The sequence below is a fragment of the Cynoglossus semilaevis genome, chromosome 9 (genome assembly GCF_000523025.1).
Source record: "Cynoglossus semilaevis isolate Cse_v1.0 chromosome 9, Cse_v1.0, whole genome shotgun sequence".
Lineage (NCBI taxonomy): Eukaryota > Metazoa > Chordata > Actinopteri > Pleuronectiformes > Cynoglossidae > Cynoglossus > Cynoglossus semilaevis.
Window position 1 is genome coordinate 5,700,513 of NC_024315.1, and position 20,212 is coordinate 5,720,724.

Genomic DNA, 20,212 nt, shown 5'->3' on the forward strand with positions numbered 1-20,212 from the left:
TGCCAAGTAAGGCACCGTCCCCACACACTGCTCCCCGGGCCCTTAAAGCTGCCCACTGATCACTATGGTGATGGGTTAAAAGCAGAGGTCACAGTGGTGTGCTGTGTCACAACGACACGGAGTTCACTTTCCACTTCCACTTTCCATGTTTCTTTTCTTCCAGTCTATTAAAGAGCTCAGTTTATTTTGTGTCATTTTCCTTTGACAGATCATACGAGGCTTTACTTCAAGTTCCCTTGGATCAAAAGTGCGTCTCTGATTCATTCTTTTTTTTTTTTTTTTGTTAAATATTTTTGCAAGACGACGGTCAGAGTGACCCATTTATCACAAAACTGATTTGCAGTTTCTCTCTGGGCCAAACAGGAAGCTGCACTTCACTCGTGACCACTCAGTAATTGCGGTGTGATTCCATCTCTGTTGCTTTGTTTCCAGTAGTGATTCATGATAAGTAATACTGCAGTAATGAAAGTGGTTGAAAGGGGGCCGGTGGTGATATTTTGTAACATTCAGATGATTCTATCAACATGTTTTCAACAGCATTTCTCGCTCCTTCCCCAGAACAGGCAGCAAATTAACCACAGCAGCTTCAAGGACCTGGAGTGTAACCAAAGCCCTTACATCAAAAAGCCCTTTTGTCGTCACTCTTTCTCCCAAAAGACTTCCCTCAATGCTACATGTGGTGACCACGCTCAAATTCCTACCTTTCCTGACAAGTGACCACACGGCAGTACGCTGCTCCTGTCACCACCTCAGGGTCCAGAGGTCCAGCTTGTTCCTGAGTTTCTTCCTGGCTTTTCCCGCCGTGCAGCAGCAGCAGCAGCGTGGTACCAGAGGGGTGTCAGTGGTCAGTCAGGTCACCTGACAGGTCTTTTGCGTTGCAGTTCCTTTATGTTTGAGAACTCTGACACCAGAGCAGTCAGAGGACTTGGTTTGATAGACTGGGGAAATTTTACTCTTTCATTTGGTTTGTTTCACTTTGACACTGCACCACAGCACACCAACACTGTCATCCTCGCACAGTGTTTTTCACTTTTAGCTCATTTTATTTTTAACCCTAAATGCACCGCAATCACACCAGAGTTCCCTGAGAACCCTGTTGACCAGAAGTTTGGTCCAGAGCTGAGATGAGTTCTCAAACGACCGTCTCAAGGAACAAACTCTGGGTTGGGTTGAAACGTTTGCAGAGTTGACTCAGTTTTAAAAAGTTCATGTTGGTTTGGAGCTCTTCTCTGATGGCAGGTTAGCTCTGTGGCAGTGAGTGTGGGACATGTCCACCTCCACTGTCTGAGCTGCTCAGATCCCGTCTGTGAGAAACACCTTTGGTCGTAAAGGGTCCGAGGGAACGACCGGGCCTGTTGTCTGCGTCAGTGCCTGCGCGTGCGTGCACGAGTGTGTGGGGGGCAGGGGGAAACACACTGACACAGGACATGAGGGAGAAGGGGAGTGTGTTTCTGGCTGCAGGGAGGGGAGGAGTAGGGAGGAGGCTTGTCCTCCTGCTCTCTCTCTGGTTCGCCCCTGTCCAAATGCAGTGATAATTTCTCCTTTAAGAAAGTTGTGGGCTGGACATTATTTGTTGAATTTTTCTTCAGAATTGACAGGAGTTTCCTTTGAAAGTCAGAGAAGACAGAGAAGTGATATTTGATGACCAAAAAGATGTCAGACTCTGGTGTCAATCCACACTTGGAGGGGATTATTTCTGATTTTGAAGGTTGGTAGTTTAATTTAATTTTTTTTTTTTTTTTTTGTAATTCCTTCACACTTACGAGATTCCGGTGTCAGTTTGTAGAAAAAGACAACGTGTGTTTTACTGTCTGTGATTGTGGGTTGTGGGAAACTTGACCAGGACCTTTGAAGGTGTGTGTGTGTCTCTCTCTCTCTGTGTGTGTGTGTGTGTAAGACAGACTGGTAGTATTTCCCTGCCTGGAAGAGCTGAGCATGTTTGTGTTGAAAACAGTTTGGTGGGCACACTGCAGCCAAGTCCCTGTAGAAACTCATCTGTTGTTGATTATGCCCAGGTTACGTCAATAGCAGAGACGAACGTTGCAGACACCACACGGTTCCAGCACCGGATAGCTCTCAGCTGAAGGCATTAGAGCGGAGACAGTAGAGACCTAAGCTCTAAGAGTTAACATCTGTCTCACTTCTCGTACAACCTTCACAACTGTGTCCTTCCTTTGTTTCCTCCGTCCTGGTGGAGCTGGGATTAATTCCCTTTGTCCCCTCTGTTTCCGCCGCCACCGAGGCCGTCTTCCTTCCCCACTTCTTTCCTGTTCCTCCTCTGGTCAGACTCTTCCCTTCGGCTGCTTTTTGGTCGAATGTTTACTACGGAATGACGGCAGGAGGCAACAAACATCTACGTGTCTAACTTTTGAAAACTTTTTATTATAAGATCGACTTGGTTTTGAGAGTTAAAAAAAACAAAAACTTGTCCCCCTTGTGACCTGCTGTGTCACGTATGGTTGCCCTAGCAACAATTTGTTGACAGGATGATGAGTGGAAATAAGATGTTACACGTGTAGACATCAACAGTCAGTAAAGTCATTTTTTATTTATCATGTCAGTGTATTTCACCTGCCTGTGTACGTATGCTCTTGTTTTACACCAGATTATACTGTTCACTGCACAAATATCACTCTATATTATGAGTCAAACTCGAGGCCCGTGGGCCAAACACGGCCCACCTAGTCATCCTGTGTAGAACTGCTGGAGCTTAAAGAACATTTCATTGTCTCATAGTAAAGTCCATGCTGCTGAGTTTATTAACCTGACATTTTAAATAATAATAATAATAATAATATTTAATAGCAGATACATGTATTAACATGTTAAGTAGCAGTTACATCTATACAGTCTTCCAGCTACAACTGGAACTTTGAGGACGGCTGTACAGACCCCTCTGTTCCCTGTGGCCCAAACCAAAGATAGAGGAGTCTCTGGACTCTTCAGTGTGATGTTAAAATCATACTCTGAAACGTTACTGTGACTTCCTGCAGGCCATGAAGCAGCTCTTCCCTCAGATCTAAGTTCATAGGTCACCAGAGAGTTGAACCAGTGTAATAGCTGTTGGGTGATTTTATTGCTTGATGGTTAGGAATAACGACGGCAATTTAACCCAATATTGCAACTGTCTCAGACAAACCGGGTCATATTTTAAACATCTGTCTTTTTCCAGACAGCTGCATTGATTTATATGGGGATGATAATGGACAGCATTATTGGTAACCAGTCTACTACAGTTGATGAAGTTGGAATCTCTCTTATTGTGCTCCTTTTAAAAATACTCTGCTGTACTCTACTCTGCACTGCTATAGCGTTTTATTACCATAGTGATTGAACCTTGGTGTCAGCAGGTGTTAAGTGGAATGTAACCATGATGTAAATCACGTTTTATGAGTGAGACAACCAACGAACAACACTTGATCAAAGCCGAGGTGGACGGCTCTAGCTGTCAGAGGTCGAAGCCCGAAGCCAAGCACAGGGACGGTTATTTAACAGATGCCTGAAGAAGACTGAGTGTGTGTGTGAGTGTGTGTGTGGGACTGTTTGTGTGTAGTAGGTGAGAAGGAGAGAGATGGTGATTAGGAAAGTTGTCACTTAATGTAAAAATAAACCTGATGTGTATCAGTGAGACAACTCATTGGTTTTCATGTGTTTTTCATTTGATAACTGTGTTGGACAAAAGTCAGCTCTTCATCACGACTAAGGGACATGCCAAAATTTAAATAATAATAATAATAGTCAAAAGAAAAAGAAGATATTTTTAGACTTTTTTGTCAGTCTGAGTCACAGACTCATCAGGCTGTGAATGGGCGGTTGTTAGAAAGTAAATATGAAAACAGAACTGAGACGTTGACACGGATCTTTGTGAGACCTAGTCACTGTCCAGGGTGTACACCGTCCTCACCTGTTGACTGTTGGGATTGGCTGATCCCTGATGGAATAAAGGAAGGATGGACAGCTGCTGAGATGAATCTTCAAAGACAATGTTTACAGTTACTTTTGACAAATTACAATTTTTAATTTGCTTTTTATTTTTCTGAACACTATAACCCTTAAGCTGTTTTTTTTTTCAATTCTCAAGACTCGTTTTTTCTTATGTCCATTGCAACATGTTTTCGTCAGTACAAACCAAACCAGAGTCCGAGTCGAACTGACTGCTCACACTGAAACTTCTGTTTCTCATAACGTTGGATGATACAGAGAGTGTATGTTATTGGTCAGGGTGTCCTTGATTACTAAGCATGGATGATAAAGAGGCAGCGCAGGCCGACACCTGGACCATATTAAAGAATGTGTGTGAACCAGAGTGAGGACACGCACGTCTCCATCCTCATTTTTTCTTGCAGCAGTAATCCTCAGCCGTCGTCTGTGCTGCATTATTACTTTCCACACGGTGAGACACGGTGAGACAGTGGACACTTACAGGAAGTGGAGGGACGTGGAATGACAGGGCGACCGGCCGCCGTTAATGAGCTAGACCTCCCGTTTTCCACCTCATAGTCTGGGAATGCCGTTTCACGTGGGAATGATACTTGGTTATCCCGTACGTCAGCCCGCACACTCACGCACAGACACTTATTCGCAGAAAGAATTTCATTCTCATCATTTGGCTTGAGTTAATGAATGAGAGATTCATTTGCGTAGCTGACCACATGAAAGAGGCAGGTGTGGAGGAGAGATTAAAAACCCAAGTCTGTCCTGGAATCCTGCCCTGAATACAGACCAACAGTCAGTCCTCTGCTGCAGCTCTGGGCAATCACAAAACATCGAAGTATGGAGCCTCCAATCAAACATCAGTCAACAAATCACAGGAAACGACGTGTCTCAGGTTTGGTTTTTATGAATGATGATCCTGACACGTCTTCATATTTAATCCAAAAAAAAAACAGTTCTTTATGAATGATGATCCTGACACGTCTTAAAAAACACAGTTTTAGTAAACAAAGTATTTATACGTGTAGTACTATACTTTGTGGAATTTACATCTACCACATTTCTAAGCTCCAGCAGTTCTACACAGGATGACTGGGTGGGCCGTGTTTGGCCCACGGGCCTCGAGTTTTGACATTTGAGTGATATTTGTGCAATCTGCCACATTTCATGTCTTGTCATTGAGACATTTGTACTTTCTTGTGATCCTTGGACACCCTGGATGGTACTAAGTAGTAAAAAATGAACCCATCAGTTAATTTTTTTTCTTTTTCCCTTTCAGCCTCTTTCTCACTGTCAACTCGAGGCTTTTATTTTTGCATGTGTGAAGGCGTTGGCTCATCTGAGAAAAGTGAGCTGTGAAAAAAGTACCGTAATGTACCGTAAAAAAAGTAATGTGTCATGGTGAAACAGGAGTCTGTTAATGACAGAGTCAGATCCTGTCAGATTAAGAGACGAACAGTGTCTGTACTGAAATCCCCTTTACTGTCTGTAGCTCGGACCTGGAAACGCCTGCAATAAAAATTGCGGCTCAATTAGACCGTGCGTGCAGCGCAAACCTAAAGCACCACATGAAATCTACTAGACGGCTGGCTGACATGCACTCCGATCAGAGTTGAGGGAAGCCGCAGCCTTGGACTCCTCAGCAGCAATCGTAAAACAAAGAGGAAAAGGCTCAGGCCAGTGGCGTTGTGGATTTGAATATGACTTGCAAATTGCGAATTTATTGTCTTGTGCAATTACCTTAATCTGTGTAACATGAACGTGTGTATTTAAACTCTCGTCAGGGTTACTTATCAGATTACAGCCTTTGTTCTCAGTGACCACAGAAAATAAACCAAGGAGCCTGGGAAAATAGAACAGGTTAAAATGGATGTCAGCGGTGTTTGTCTAAGACCCTCTGTTTGATTATTTACACCCAGTCAATGCATATTATGTAGGTACAGTAAAAGTACCTGAGGTGGCTCTGATTCACAACACGGTCTCAGAAACACGTAGGATTTTGCAACGGAAGGAGAAGGCCAGAGATGGAAAGTTATCCGGGCGTCAAGGTCTATGTTACAAATGCCCAGACAGAGACTGAGGGTTTTAATGAGGCTACACACAAAACGTATTACTGAGTAATACGAGTGTAGAGCCATTTATTACTGCAGTTAAGGAGAACGTCCTTGGTTTACGCCGCAAAGACAAAAAAAAAAGTTTTTTGGTAAAAAGCAGAATGAATCAAATGACCATCCCGTTGGACTGAGGCGGTAAATGAAAGTCAGGAGACGGCTCTGACGTGACCTCTGGAGCTCAGTCCTTTGACCGTGGATGTTCTGTCGCTGCCTTAAAATGAACACAAACACACACGTACAGTACCAGCACGTGGAACACCAGTCGCACCATCCACAGCAACAGATCCAGTAAACAACCAATTACATTCTGGATCACTGGACACACGGGTATTTTCGTAGGGTGAGCGTGAGTGGAGCAGTCAAACTTAGCATGGCATTACAGTGTAACAGCTCCGGGCCACCGGCCTGGCACAGCAACTTCATAATGGGAGTCAAATTCATCTCGACTTTCAGCCACCAAACTATTCCAATGAGGGAACTGATCCCTCAGTAGCTCCATGTTGGACGGTGCAGCTATTTTTTCCACAACATTAAAGGCTAAAGGGAAGGATGTGCTTCCACTTCCATGCTCACGTTGCTCCTCAGCAAAGAGGCTGGCTGAGCTTTGAAGCGTGTCGGGAGAAACTTCTCACAGTTCCGAGTAAAACTCCCTCATGTTGTTGAGAGGCGCACGTACAGTTTGACATTCAGCTCTCGACCAAACAATGGCAGAATGACTTGAACGCTAACATAGACCTCTGATGGATGGAACCCAATTACTCACGGCTTAATTTCTTTTGTGTTCTGGATTTTCTGGGTTGACACCAGAATCACTTCTGAAGCTACTCCACCCTCAAACCTCAAGGCTTTTACTGCTTGGACACGGTTCATAATGTGTTTCAGAAAGAGTCATTCACGTCTTTTAATGGAGGCCTAATCGCTGCGGTGGCTTTAATGAACGCGGTATGATATTGTTTGAGCCTCCAATAAAAGCTTTACAAGAGAATAATGTACTTGTTTTGGTGAAGGAACTGGAGGTTAACAGTCTGGCTGTGCTTTTGAAATGTCTGTGATTATTTACAGACGAAACGTTGGGAAATATATTAATATGTTTGCTCAGAGACGTCATGTATGTTTGACTGTTACTTGAACTCTGCTTTATTTAATCGCTGACACTTTACACCTTCTTTACAATTCTACTCCCAATGTATGTTGAAAAATACTCCATCAATCTTTACACCTGTTTATTTAATTCAAATAATCAAGAAAATGTGGTTAAAAACCAGATAAAGAGACAGACTACACAACATTTAGATTCAGAGGAATCGCAGATTCTCTGTAAGGCTGCCAAATGTAAGACACATTTAAGGATGTGGACAGAATAAAACACCCTGTATATTCTATATTTCCACCTCCTTTGTATTATTGCTATAAGCTATAAGCTATATGCTCAGACCAAAAGTTTCAGTTTAAAATAATGTAGTTTCTACATGAAACTCTTTTCTATCTTTCTATCTATCTTTATAACTTCCCTACATACTTCATACATCTACATACTTCTCTTTTTCCTCATTTCCTGTTGTTACTTTTAATAATTATGTGTTACCATAATTCAAGTTGCACTTAAAGGCAGCATTAATACTGTTGTTTTCTTAACTAATGATTGACCTTAATTGACTTCCAAATGACAATTTCGTCCTTGTGTTTTCGTTCAGCTCTGAAGAGGTCATTCGAGGTGGAGGATGTTGACACTTCTGCCCATTCTTCCCCCGGTTCCCGCCGGACAACTGGCGGTCCTCACCGTAATGCCATGTCCCCTACCAGCATCTACTACCGAGACCTGGGCACCGCCGCCAACAACAACAACGTCAACTACACTCAGCCTCGCTCCATCATGGGCGGCGGGGGACCCAGGACCCCTGAGCCTGTGTCGAGGCGTTCTGAACTCTCCATCGATATCTCGCCGTCGTCCAGCAGGCAGGCGGACGGCATCTCCAGCCCTGCTTCGGCTCGCCTCGTCACCAACAGTGTCCTGAAGCGCCCTGATGTTCTGGGTCACTCCAAGCCCCCAGAGGCGAGCCATAAGAGGGAGGTGACGTTCGCCAAAGCTCCCACTGATTCTCCGGTGACCCGACGCAACGACGGCCACACTAACAACGGGACCAGTCGGACCACAGACCAGAATCATGTCCGCAGTCCTGGGGATGTACGTAAACCAGATATCAGCATTACCAGACCTCCGCCCGAGAACAATGGCCACCATCTACCAGTGCACCACCCACATCACCCCAACCCACACCACAACACCATCGTGACCACCATCCGCTGCTCTTCACCCAGCCATCCCGGACGCAAGTCCCCGAACCCTGACAGTAAGTCTAGTCTGACTCTTTGAAAGTCTGGTCTGACCCTTTGACTTGTTGAAATTGTAGTGCTTTGTTTCCCAAAGACTGGGTCACGGCCCTCCTTTTTTGGGGGGCCGTCTCGCATCATGTTTCCTTAGAGTTTACGAATAATGTCTATTAACTTGGGTCGCAAAGGTTTGTGACTTTTAAAATACGGGTCCCCAGAAAAAAAAAGTAGAATCACTGAACTGGAGTAACCCTAGAGATGCCTTCACTGTTGTAGGAAATCCTTTAATTGTAGTAACAATTGAAGTGCAAAACCATTAATGCTGATGATGTAGTTGAGTTGCTATGGTGTTACAGAGTGTTGGTCCACGGGTGTGTGGGGTGTGTCCCCAACATTAGTACACTTGTCTCTAGATCCCAGCGTCTCAGACTCTCGAGGTTTTTTTTTTACTTTTCTCTCCTGGCTCGTTCAAACATTCCTCTCACTTTGTGTCTTCTCCTCCTCTGCCCACACAGAGGTAAAAGCCCAGGTCAGGGTCTCAGGTCTCTCTGACCAGCACCAGTAGTAGTTTTAAAGATTTCTAGCAGCAGCCGTGTCCTTGGAGGTTTATCTGTCAGTAACAGCAGCAGACTGTCTGTCTGTATTTTGTGGTCATACGAGTCTTTTTAAAAGCAGAATGGGAGACGCCGTGGTTTCCCTTTTTCTTTTTCTTTTTTCTCTGGTTATGTGGTGAAAGCTGAACCTCTGCAGCACCAGAACAGTACACAGCAGCAGCTCTAGAGTAAACGCTGTTTCAGTTCCTGTGAATGTGATGTAGACTACGTAGAAACAGGTTTGTGGCCACGGTGACACCGTGATGCAGATTGTTAGTTGATGACAAATCATTTAAAAACAGGCTGTGCACATTTCCCAGAGTATAGTGAACTAGCTGGAAATGTCAATTTATAAATTGTAAAAATATTAGCCCCTGAGGCCATTGCTGCATTGTTACATAACTATCATCACAAAGAGAAAACAGAGGCTGAATAAATCAACGTCTGCTTATTAACCACGGAGCCAAGTACATCATAATTAACTCCTGATGAAAGAAAATGAGGAGCGTTTTCACCTAACGACGGCGGTCACTGAAGGTCCCTGGGTTGTACTTTATACTGGCTCTGACCTGACATGCCAAACATCTGTGATAGACACTGTTTCCCAAAGTTCACGAAAAGTATTCGAGTCCAAAGTCCAGACCGGGGTCAGTCTTGGGCCTTGGTTGGAGGAGGTTGTCTTGGGAAGTTGGTGAACTGAAGACAGTGTACGTGAATACAGTGAAGTAATGCAGTAATGTCTGATGCAGTCTTACAACAGAGTGGAGTCGAATTTAGGCTAACCTTTAACTAACGCCTCGGCTAATGTAGAACAAATACTAGTATAATAATTTAAAAAATTCTCTTTTCTGAACAATTTTATTGTATTTTAAACTATACATATAGAGACATGGCCATTGATTAATTAATTAATTAATCACTTAATTAAATAATGAATTCATTCAATCATCTTCTACCTCTTAATCTTTTACTTCTATCTCTGTAGTCAGTGGAAAAGGGCGGGGTTCACACTGGACCAATCATCAGTCCATCTCAGAGAGACACACCCCCAGACACAGACACAGACACACATAAAATGTCATACAAGACAAGACCAAGAATATCTTCTCACTGTAAGGCAAGAACTCTTGCCGCTCCTCCACAGTGCGGTCCTGCCACTGCATCATAATATATATATATATATATTATAAAAAGTAATTTCGGTCATAAATATTTTTATGTAATCCTTCTCAGAGACTGAAGTCAAATGTTGTGAAAAGTTGTTGTCTCACACACACAGGCATTTAAACTTGCGTGTTTGTTCGATTAGCTTTCCTGTCCATTCACTCTTCCCACCGGGAAACAACATCACACACACACACACACACATATCCTGTGCTTCCTGTGCTGTTCTGTCAGTGTGATTGTTTTCCATGCTGTGTGACTTCACTACACTTCCTCTCTTTTTGGCTTATGTGACGTGCACGTCAGTCAGCTTCCTCACAACTGTTTAACCGTACTGTGGCCAAGTCACACACACACACACACACACACACACACCTCATAGGATTTCTTCTCACAGTTTGTCAGTGATCGCTCACATTAGTGAAGTCACAGTGACGTCAAAACCACTTCCAGATCTGTGGGTTTCAGTTGTACTCCAGTTGTTGTTTTTAACAGTATGACATTTGAATTACTGCCACCAAGTCATTATGTGAATGGAATAATGTGCAGCACATTCTGAAATCTTTATTTTTCTCATGAAGCGCTGGAGGATCTGAAGTTTATGTTATGAACTTCAAACTAATGGGATAAGTGACGTTAAACTGCCGGGACTTTATTTAGGTGAAACACTGGGATGATAGGCCTGGCCTCGGGCTACAGACACTACAGACCTGCTCTGATTTCTATCTGGTCTGCTCCTGTGTTCTCAGCCTTATCTTGACAGACAGGCCTGCTGTTCATCAATCCATCACACGCTGCAGAGAGAAAGCATCTCTATCTAACATCTCGCAGACAGATCCAGCACCTGCAGTCACAACCGCTGCACTTTCTTATCACCTCTCAGGAACTTTTCTTCTAGTTTTCCCACAACTTTTCTTTTCTGTTTCTCTGCTCTTGTTTAGTATTAAAGACCGTGTGTTAGAAGAATGAAAAGAAACAGTGTCTAAAAGTAGGTCTGTGATAAGATCCTCCAGGATTGTGGAGGATGTTTCTGACATTTTGAACATTGCGGTTGTCTCCTAACTTCCTGTTGTGATGATAAGAAAACAAAAGAGTAGCGAGTGGCCTCGTTTCAACCGAGATGTGAGTGTGTGTGTGTGTGTGCTGAGCTGGAATCAAACCTGATTTTGCAAAAATAAACAGATTAGCTCGTAGCACGTTTGTTTTGCTAATGGAGATGTCGTCGTTACGGAGGAAGGAGCAAGTGAAGCCATTTGTCTCTTATTTGGATTGACCTTTTGAAAGTAGGCAGGAGGAGCCTGTGGTGGGCTGTGGGTGATTTGTCTCTGCCTGTCTATAGGTCAGGAAAGGGCGCCTTCATACGCACACACTCACACACACAAACTTTCCTCACCTCGAATTTTTGTCTTTCACCAATACACAGTCAGGCAGCCTGAGGCAGAGCCATATCCGAGGTCATTCCTCTCCCAGTGTAATTACCTTGGACTGATCCCAGACCATTACTCAGTGTGACCTGTTGGCTAATTAACCCCCCACACCTCCCCCAAAAAAAGAAAAAGTGAGAGCAGAACTGAGAGCGTATGAGGTATTTTTGGTGGTGAAGAGCTAAGAACAGCAGTTGACTAAAGTTTTGTTTGTTGCAGCATTAGCCGTGTTAGCTGTGTGTTAGAACACACTCTGAAAACTCTCTTTTGTTTTTGTATTATGATAATAAAAAAACATACATGAGTTGTGATATTTATATATTTGTGACACTTAGATTTCGTTTTCAAACGTGTTCTGCCTGTATAGATGTTTCTAGAAGCAGCCGAACACCGACGAACATCCACGCAGTCTTTCAACACCGTCTGTAACGTAAGAAACCTTTCGTTGTCTCGTTGTAAACAGTGACAAGTGTCGAATTTAATTTACTTCACCGTGACCACACACTGCGAGTGCACTCCCAAAGCCGGCCACTAGGAGTCACTGTGTGACAGGTTAAAATCCGGTACGACTGAATCTGTTGGTTGTTGCTGCGCCAGAGGGTTTATTTATATATTTTTAACCACTCATTTACAGATAAAACCAGAAACAAATCTACCATAGTTGTTTTTTATTTATTTTTAATATCCATTTGTGAAGAAGTGTATCAACACAAAAAGAACGTCTCTTCTTTTCATTTCATGATGATGTAGAGATTTTTTATAAATACGTATATCTCCGGGACAGGAACTCACTCAACCCAAAGTAGTTCAGCTCTTTGAAGAGTGTGCACAATAACAAAGTAGACCTAAAGGGCTTCCTCTTTATGAACATCCTACAGAAGGAGGAGGAGAAGAAATAGCCACACACACTCAAACACACACACACACACACACACTCACTCACAGAGATCCCCTCTCTCCAGATAAGGAATTTGCGGAAGCCGGAGTTTACATTGAGCATCTGGGGGAAGTCAAGGGTTAAAGAAGTTTCCCACCACTGCAAAAAGACCTTTGTCCCATTTTGTTATCTTGCCAAATCCCACATCTGCAAGTAAACATCTGCTTCTCTATCACTTTCTTCTGCCTGCTGTGACACAAACAGATCCGCCAACGTTACCTTTACAGTACATTATATGTGAAGAAAGTAGATTCCCACTAGTGGGCGGAATAATCAGGTGGAGCAGTCATTGGGTTCATTTTTGGTTTTTTAACTTAATCAAAATAATGGATGAAAAAAAATATCCCTTTTCCATCATTGTCTTTGGTATGAAGTTTTATTGGTTAGAAATGTGTTCTATGTATTTAAAATATTCAAATCAATGTTCGTTTAAAACAACAAGGTCATTGCAATGCAACGTTCCTCATGGGAGAACCACAGCTCCATGAAACGTTTGACAAACAGAAGGACGTGTGGTCCGACCGGAGACTGATGAAACCAACCGAGATAACTTCTAAACTTTGCTGACACTATCTTCATTTATCTGCTCCGTTTCCAGACGAGTCCCCCCTGGTGTTTATCCAGATATGAGACTCTGCGGTGGTTCCTTTGTCCAGGCCACTAATGGGAAAATCATGCCTCTTATCTTGGCCCTGGAAATAAAAGAAATAAAGCTTCAGTCACGTTGGATAGTTAGATGGAAACCAGTGTGAGCGATATTTCTTTTTGATATCCTTCCCTGAACATCACTGATTTGGAATAAGTGAACAGAGGCCAGTAGTCGGAGCAGCTGTTGGAGCGAAGCGTGTTTTCGTTTCTATGAAACATCAGTTAAACAAAAAAATGTCTCAGTCAGACTCAACCTATTTACAGCACACTCTAGATTTTGCTTTAATTATAATTGTATCAATTATTTTATATTAATTATATTAACATTGCATTTGGAGAGGAAAAAATGTACAAACTACAACATGTAAATTGTCGATTACAGAGGTTTTGGAGATGGAAAGAGTTCATTTGGATTTTGCATTTTTTAATTATCACTGACGATGATATTTGTCCCTCTCAGTCTCCCATCCTCACCTCACAGTACCTATGGTTGGCTGACAATTTGAAAATTGTGTGTGTGTGTGAGAGAGAGAGGGAGGGGACAGATGGCTGCGTACGTTGCGTTCCTGCCATCTGCTGAAACGGGTGAGTGTGAGTTAATGAGAAGGCTGATGAATTCATGTGTGAAGTTGGCACAAGAGGAAAATTAAAAATGAGTGGTCACAGTCTCTCGGTTTCATTTCTCTGACATCGGATTATGCAGTTGAGCGTCGGCGTCTGTCATGCAGCAGCTTTTAGCCTCTCGACAATATGCTGACTCTGAATTGTTCTGCTTTCGTGAATGCTAATTTATTTGTCTAGGCGAACACAATCAATGTGACGTGTGTCAACAGATTTCCTCCCAGGGACAAATAAAGTATCTATTTGTCTCAATAGAGTTCAAGGAGCGCTAACACGATCATTTAGTAGCAGACCTTCATCAGGGTCAGTGTGACAGAGACATAGTTCAAAAAGACTAAACAGTGATCTGGGTACATCAGCACCACATCAGCATTATTGGTTCATAAGAATTAAATTCTTTCTGTTTTTCTTCCAGTAAACTCCTTAGATTTTGAGCAAAAACACAATGGTTTGTAGCTATGAACAACGTATTCATCAGGGTCAGTGTGACAGAGACATGAGATTAGCTCATAGAATTAAATTCTTTCTGTTTTTTTCCAGTAAACTCTTTGTAGATATGAACAACATCTCTTTGTAATTATGATGTATTCTACACTGTATGGACCAGAAGACTAGTAAAAAACCCGGATTCTTTATTGTCCTAAAATTGCTCTGAATTTAAAACAGTTATTTTTCCTTTTCCACGACCGGATCTCGTACCATAACTGAGGTTTATAGCGGAGAATATAATTGCAGCTTTTGTGGGCAATGGTTGATTGTGGTAGCTGAATTAAAGAAACCCAACATCTGTCAACACAAACATAATCAGCGGAGCTACAGATGAACTCGCTCACCTTCACCTCCGACAGTTGGCAGGAAGTCCAAACGCAACTGACGATTTGGCGGAAGGCGCCACAGATATAAGTTATTCTGTGCTTCTAAATGTAAGACCTAAAATGGTAACCATGTATTTGGTGGACGTTTCCAAACTGTTGTGTAACACCACATTGCCAATTCACAAGATAATGGCTGACAATTGCTAACAGACCTTTCTGTCGCTCTCCGTTTCCCTGCTCCTGCGTATGGAAGGCTTCCATTATGGATAATTATGATTATGATTTGGTCGTATGTTTGCGGGAGACGTGCAGCCTTTCACAGAGTTAATAACAGATCTCCTTGCATCTTATCTTTGTTTTTGGGCCTGAGTCATGCCTGATCCTTGCCCCCACACATCCACAGGGGGAACAGGGATTCCCCAGAAGGCCATGAATACCATGGAGTCACTGTGTTTGTTGTTGATCAGGGACGACGTCTGAAATCACACGTTGAGGCACAGGCCGTCTTTGACTGTGACTTCAGTTTGTACCTGTTCTTACTCTTATCACACTTCAGACTCGTCCAAAACGTTTTCCGAATAAAGGAATAGTCCTGAAAATACAACAGACCGTAGCTCTCAGGGATGGCCTCTGTGTGCGGTGACGTCCACGGCTACAACAACCTGGATGATCTCTGTGAGTACCTGCTGTCGGACGCACACTTTGTTTGAAATGCCTGGTGTATACGGGGGTGTAAAATAAAGGGCCGTGCGGTGGGAGGGTGGTTAGTGCTCATTGTTTTGTGCAGGACAGCGTCTGGTGGTTCTTTTGGTCGTCCTTTAAACTATAAGGTTACCGTACATTCATATGTTCAGTATTTGTTCCGTGGCTGTGAGAAAAGTAGGGCCGGCTGTCGTCAGGTCCATTTAACAATGTATCAATTCGCTCCCAGAGAATTCCGATGATTAGGGAAAAAAAAGAGAGAAAGTTTGGCTTTGGCCAGTTGTGAGTGGGGAATTCTCTAGAACTGGGTGAAGCCTGAGGCCAATGCAAAAATGTTTTTACTGTAGTTTTTTGCCAGACTATTTTTTCAGTCAGAGCAAATATGTGTGTGAGTGTGAGTATATTTTTCATAGTTTTTTCATAGTTATTTTACATAGTTAGACATCTAAAAAAGCTGCTGCTGATCAATAAATGAATTAATTATTAATATTATTATTATTTATGATCTGTATTTTGTAATTATGTCAGTATTCCTAAATTACTGTCGTTTTTTTAAGGCTGTTGCAAACAGTATTGTCCAGTCTCACATACAATCTTTGTTGCATTGTCGTAATATATCCTGCAAAAATAAATGTCTTTATTTGAGGACATATACAGTAAAAACTTATTCTAAGCCTTTACTGGCAGAGCATAAGATTAAATAATCCAGCTGACAAAACTAAAGTCTCCTAAAACACATCAGAGTTTCCCTAACAATTGCCTTTACTACAAAATAGTCTCATCAACTTTATGGATCTTAAATTGATAATCTCTTACTTTGTCAGTGCAATAAATAAACACCACCTCAAAGCTAACACAAGCCTGTCCTGTCATTACCTTCATGATAAAAGATTTGAGCACCAAACCTCCAGGACTGGACTGTTTCACTGTCAACACGTGTCTGAGCTTAAAGTGAAAACATGGATGGCTCCATCTGCACTGCTGGACATGTCCAATGATCCAGACCAGAGCGGTCCTGGAGGCCAGTTCAGGGTACTGAGATAAAGCATCGGCGCTCACCGCACACATGTCGTCTCCATTTGCACCACAGGGGAGCAGCAAATGAAACCCAACAGGAAGTCTCAAACAGACACAGTTATCTTCCCTGTAGATATCAACACAAAGCCAGATGTTCTTCTTCTTCTTCTTTTTGTCTCACTGTTTTGTTTATTTATTCCTCCAACCTTCCCCCAGCCTCACCCCTGCTCCGTACACTTCACCCTTCACCTCCTCCCTTTCCTGACTCCGTCCTTTTCTCCTTAAATCACCGAGGTCTACTGAGTCACAACTATAATCACCTCCATATGCTCTGTGCCCTGATTGGGTGGCTTTCAAGTAATCAGCCCTGACCTGTGGGCCAATCACAGGCTGTTCTGTCGGCGCTACCAGCAACAACACTCGCCTCTGAACGTTCGTCGTCTCAGTTACTTCTTCAGCCGTAACAATTCCATCTCAGTGAAGTCAGACTTTTGTTGTCAGGTCAAATTACGACTGTGTTCATCCACAGGAAATGCAACGGTCACATGACCTGGAAATAAGACTCCACACTCTAAACATGTAAACTATTGGGAAACTTTGATTCCTGTTGACTTTAATTGTGACTCCAGTCCCGGAGCTCTTTTTAATGCGTTCACTGGTAAAAGTCAAATAACGCAGAGATACTTCAGACGTCTGCTCTGATCTTTTGTTCCCATAGAACGAGAAGGCAACGTCTGACTCAAGGTCATTTTATTTCATACTAAAAGCATTCTTTTGTGTAGTTTACGGCCGTGTGGAAACTTTTATTTGATAGAAAAGAGATATACAGTGGGACAATCTGCCCAGAATCCATGAAAAGTCGTTATTCAGTTCTGCGGTGAGTGAAGACATTTATTTTTTGCACTGACATTTTTTCCACTCTGCACATGAAGCTGTGACAGATTAATGCTCCTGATCCCACTTGACAGAAGGGGAGACTTGCATTTCTATAACGACTGTGTCAATAGTTCTTCTTGTGGGAGCCTGTGGTGGAGCAGTATATGACAGTCAACCATGACTAGCATCAAAACGGTGAAAAGCTTTGACGGTCCTTCTGCACAGACGGGGAACACGACGTGAAACATCCACGCCGTGGATACATTCTTGTTCCACACTGGGTGTGTGGGAGCCAAAAGTGAACTTCATCTCCAGCTGTAACAGGAAGGAAACATTTGTGCTGAATGTTATGAAAACCTCTCTCACGCCTTCAGTCTGTGCTCATGTGGTGGCTGGTGGAAAAAGTTGAGACATATTTTTCACAATAAAGGAACTAATTAATCACCGACTTGTTCCGAGTCGTGGAAAATCAAACGCACTTTGTTACTGTATACATGTTTAAATCTTCAACTTCTTGTTTCTCAGAGAGACTTGCTGTGTTTCATCACATTATATTACCTTTTGTTTTTTCTAGTGGCTGTTATAAATTTTAATCTCTGTTGTGGGTTTACTGGGACACAGGAAGTACTGCAGAGTGGAGCACATTTCCAGGCAACGTTTGGTTTCTGGAACTTTCATTTGTTGTGAAGCCAATTTGGACTTCAGTACCGTCTCTGATTCACTGGTGTTGTTGACTCAGTCAGTCTGTTCTTAGAAAATGCTGTATTCACGAGGTCCTCGTGTCGAACTTCGATTAGAAAATGCTGTATTCACGAGGTCCTTGTGTTGAACTTCTGTCGCTACGTTGCAATGTTTGCTGGAAGTCGGAACTCACATACTGTACGTAATAACCTGTGTCAGTCACCTACGGTAGCGCAGTGGTTACATCAAAATCTAGGACATCAAAAAAACATGCATCCATCCATTTTCATCCACTACCTGGTCGCAGGGGCAGCTGTCTCTGGGACCCTCACCCAAACCACACTGCACCGTACCAACCCCCCTAAACCTTCCTGTGGGTGGTGAGTCCACTGGAAGGTACCAACCGCCCTAACTGGGATTCGATCTTGCCCAGGAGGTGAACCCTGGGGCTACACACCATTAACAGAGACATTGCCTCTGGGCCAAAGCACCACACGTGGTAGATCATGAGCAACTGAAATAAAACAAATAATATAAATATAATTATATGTATAAATAGTGACTATACACTGTAACCATTCAAACATATTGTCTCCTACAGCTGCATGCATTCAATCAAGGAACCTCAACATATCATGTTTATATAAAGTATGTTCAGTTTTTATCAGTAAATATATTTTTAGGTCATCTGAGTCGTAGCTGAGCCAAAAAAGTGCGGACACCCCTGCTCTAACTCAGCCATAGGTGTGAACGTAAACATGAATGGTTGTTTCTCTCCATGTAGCATTGTACTGGTAAACGAGGGCCCATCCTCACCCACTGACATCTGGGAACGGCTCCACCCTCCTCCCCTCCCCCCTCCTCCCCCTCTATGACCCTGCAAAAGGAAGAAGTAGTAGATGACGGCCGGACAGTTAGGTTTTCTCACTGAAATCGTCTCTGTGCCTGTGGTTGAATGTGTTGACAATATGGGCTAGTAAAAAAAATCTAACTTTAAACAAAAAAAAAACTTTGCACTTCAACACGATTTGTTTTATTTAGAGTTATTTAGTCAGTCTGATTCAGCTGATCCTGTTAACTCCCACACCTCATTCTTGGGGGGAGGGCGGGGGTGTTAATGTCCGCTAAGAATTTAGTAGTTACATTTCTGTCATGCTCTGACTGACTGAGAACTACTGCGGTCATAAAAAAAGGAGTACTAGCATCCAGTACCAGCAAATACTGCAGTATCATGTATTTCCTCTAAAACCGTTTACTTATTTATTTGATGCTAGTGCAAATAAATAACTAAATATGTGACTGTACGACTGGTTAGTTTACACCAGAACAAATGTCGGACAAACATTAAAAATAATGATGTGAAATATAACCTTCTGTAGATCCAGGAATATTTAAATCATTCTTATTTTCACTGTGTTTTCTCGGAACACAACCCCCAACAAAATGGCTCCAGTTATGAGTCAGAGCAGAAACAGCCCTGGAGGATAGAAGAGAAGTGCAAATGTGTTCAGCACACACACACACACATGAACATGTGATGCACTGCATCTCTGGAACAAAGCAGAGAGAGAGAGCAGATGGACACACACGAGGACGTGGACATCCAGCTGAAAACACACACACACACACACACACGTACAGAAACATGTTCCGAGAGAAAAGAGGAAGTTTCAGTCCAGTTGTTTTTGTTTTTGTTTTTTCAACTACATGATTGGAGTTTTACTTCTGCAAATCACTGGTGTTTGTCCATTCACTTTCTGTGAATGAGGGGTGTGGCTGCTGAATGCCTTCCTGGCCACTTGAGATAGTGGTCACATGACCGTGCTGTGGGCGTGGTCAGGGAGCAGCAGCAGCAGCAGCAGCAGCAGCCTGGCCTCACCAGCTGGAGCTGTGATTGAGAAAGGAAGAGAGTGTGAGAAGGAGAAAAAAGAGAGGGAAAAAGAAGAAGAAGAAGAGGAAGAGGAAAGGGTTGGGTGAGTTGTCCATTTCTGTCTTTGCTCTCTTCTGCGTCCTCGTCAGAAGACCGTGTCCGCCAGTGGATTTACAGAGTTGGGACGGGGGCAGATTCAGGGTTACAGGGGGGAGAGTGTGGGGCAGACACTGATACGCATGGTGACTTGAGGCTGGTGTCAGGGCTAGTTTTCCCGGTGTCTTCTGGGGGTGTGTGTGTGTTGACCGTGTGGATGTTGAGGTGTGTGTGAAGGAAGAACAGAGTCCAGTTTTCTTCCTGATCTCTGTCCTGTCTTTTTTATTCCTCTAACTTATTCAGCCTCTGTTCAACTTTCCCTTTGTTCAGTCTGAGGGGGGACTTTGTGGGGGTCAGTTCAGCCACTCTCTCCCTCTAACCCCCCTTTCT

The 20,212-nt window shown here is 43.1% G+C and overlaps 1 protein-coding gene across 1 annotated transcript in view; it reads left to right on the plus strand.

Moving 5' to 3' along the window:
- The first annotated feature begins 1,507 nt into the window (after positions 1–1,507).
- septin9b (septin 9b) overlaps positions 1,508–20,212 on the plus strand; it is a 40,557-nt gene continuing 21,852 nt past the window's right edge. The window contains 2 exon segments of the mRNA XM_017035521.2: positions 1,508–1,708; positions 7,742–8,398. Coding sequence (XP_016891010.1) covers positions 1,642–1,708; positions 7,742–8,398 — 724 coding nt within the window. The 5' untranslated portion in view covers positions 1,508–1,641.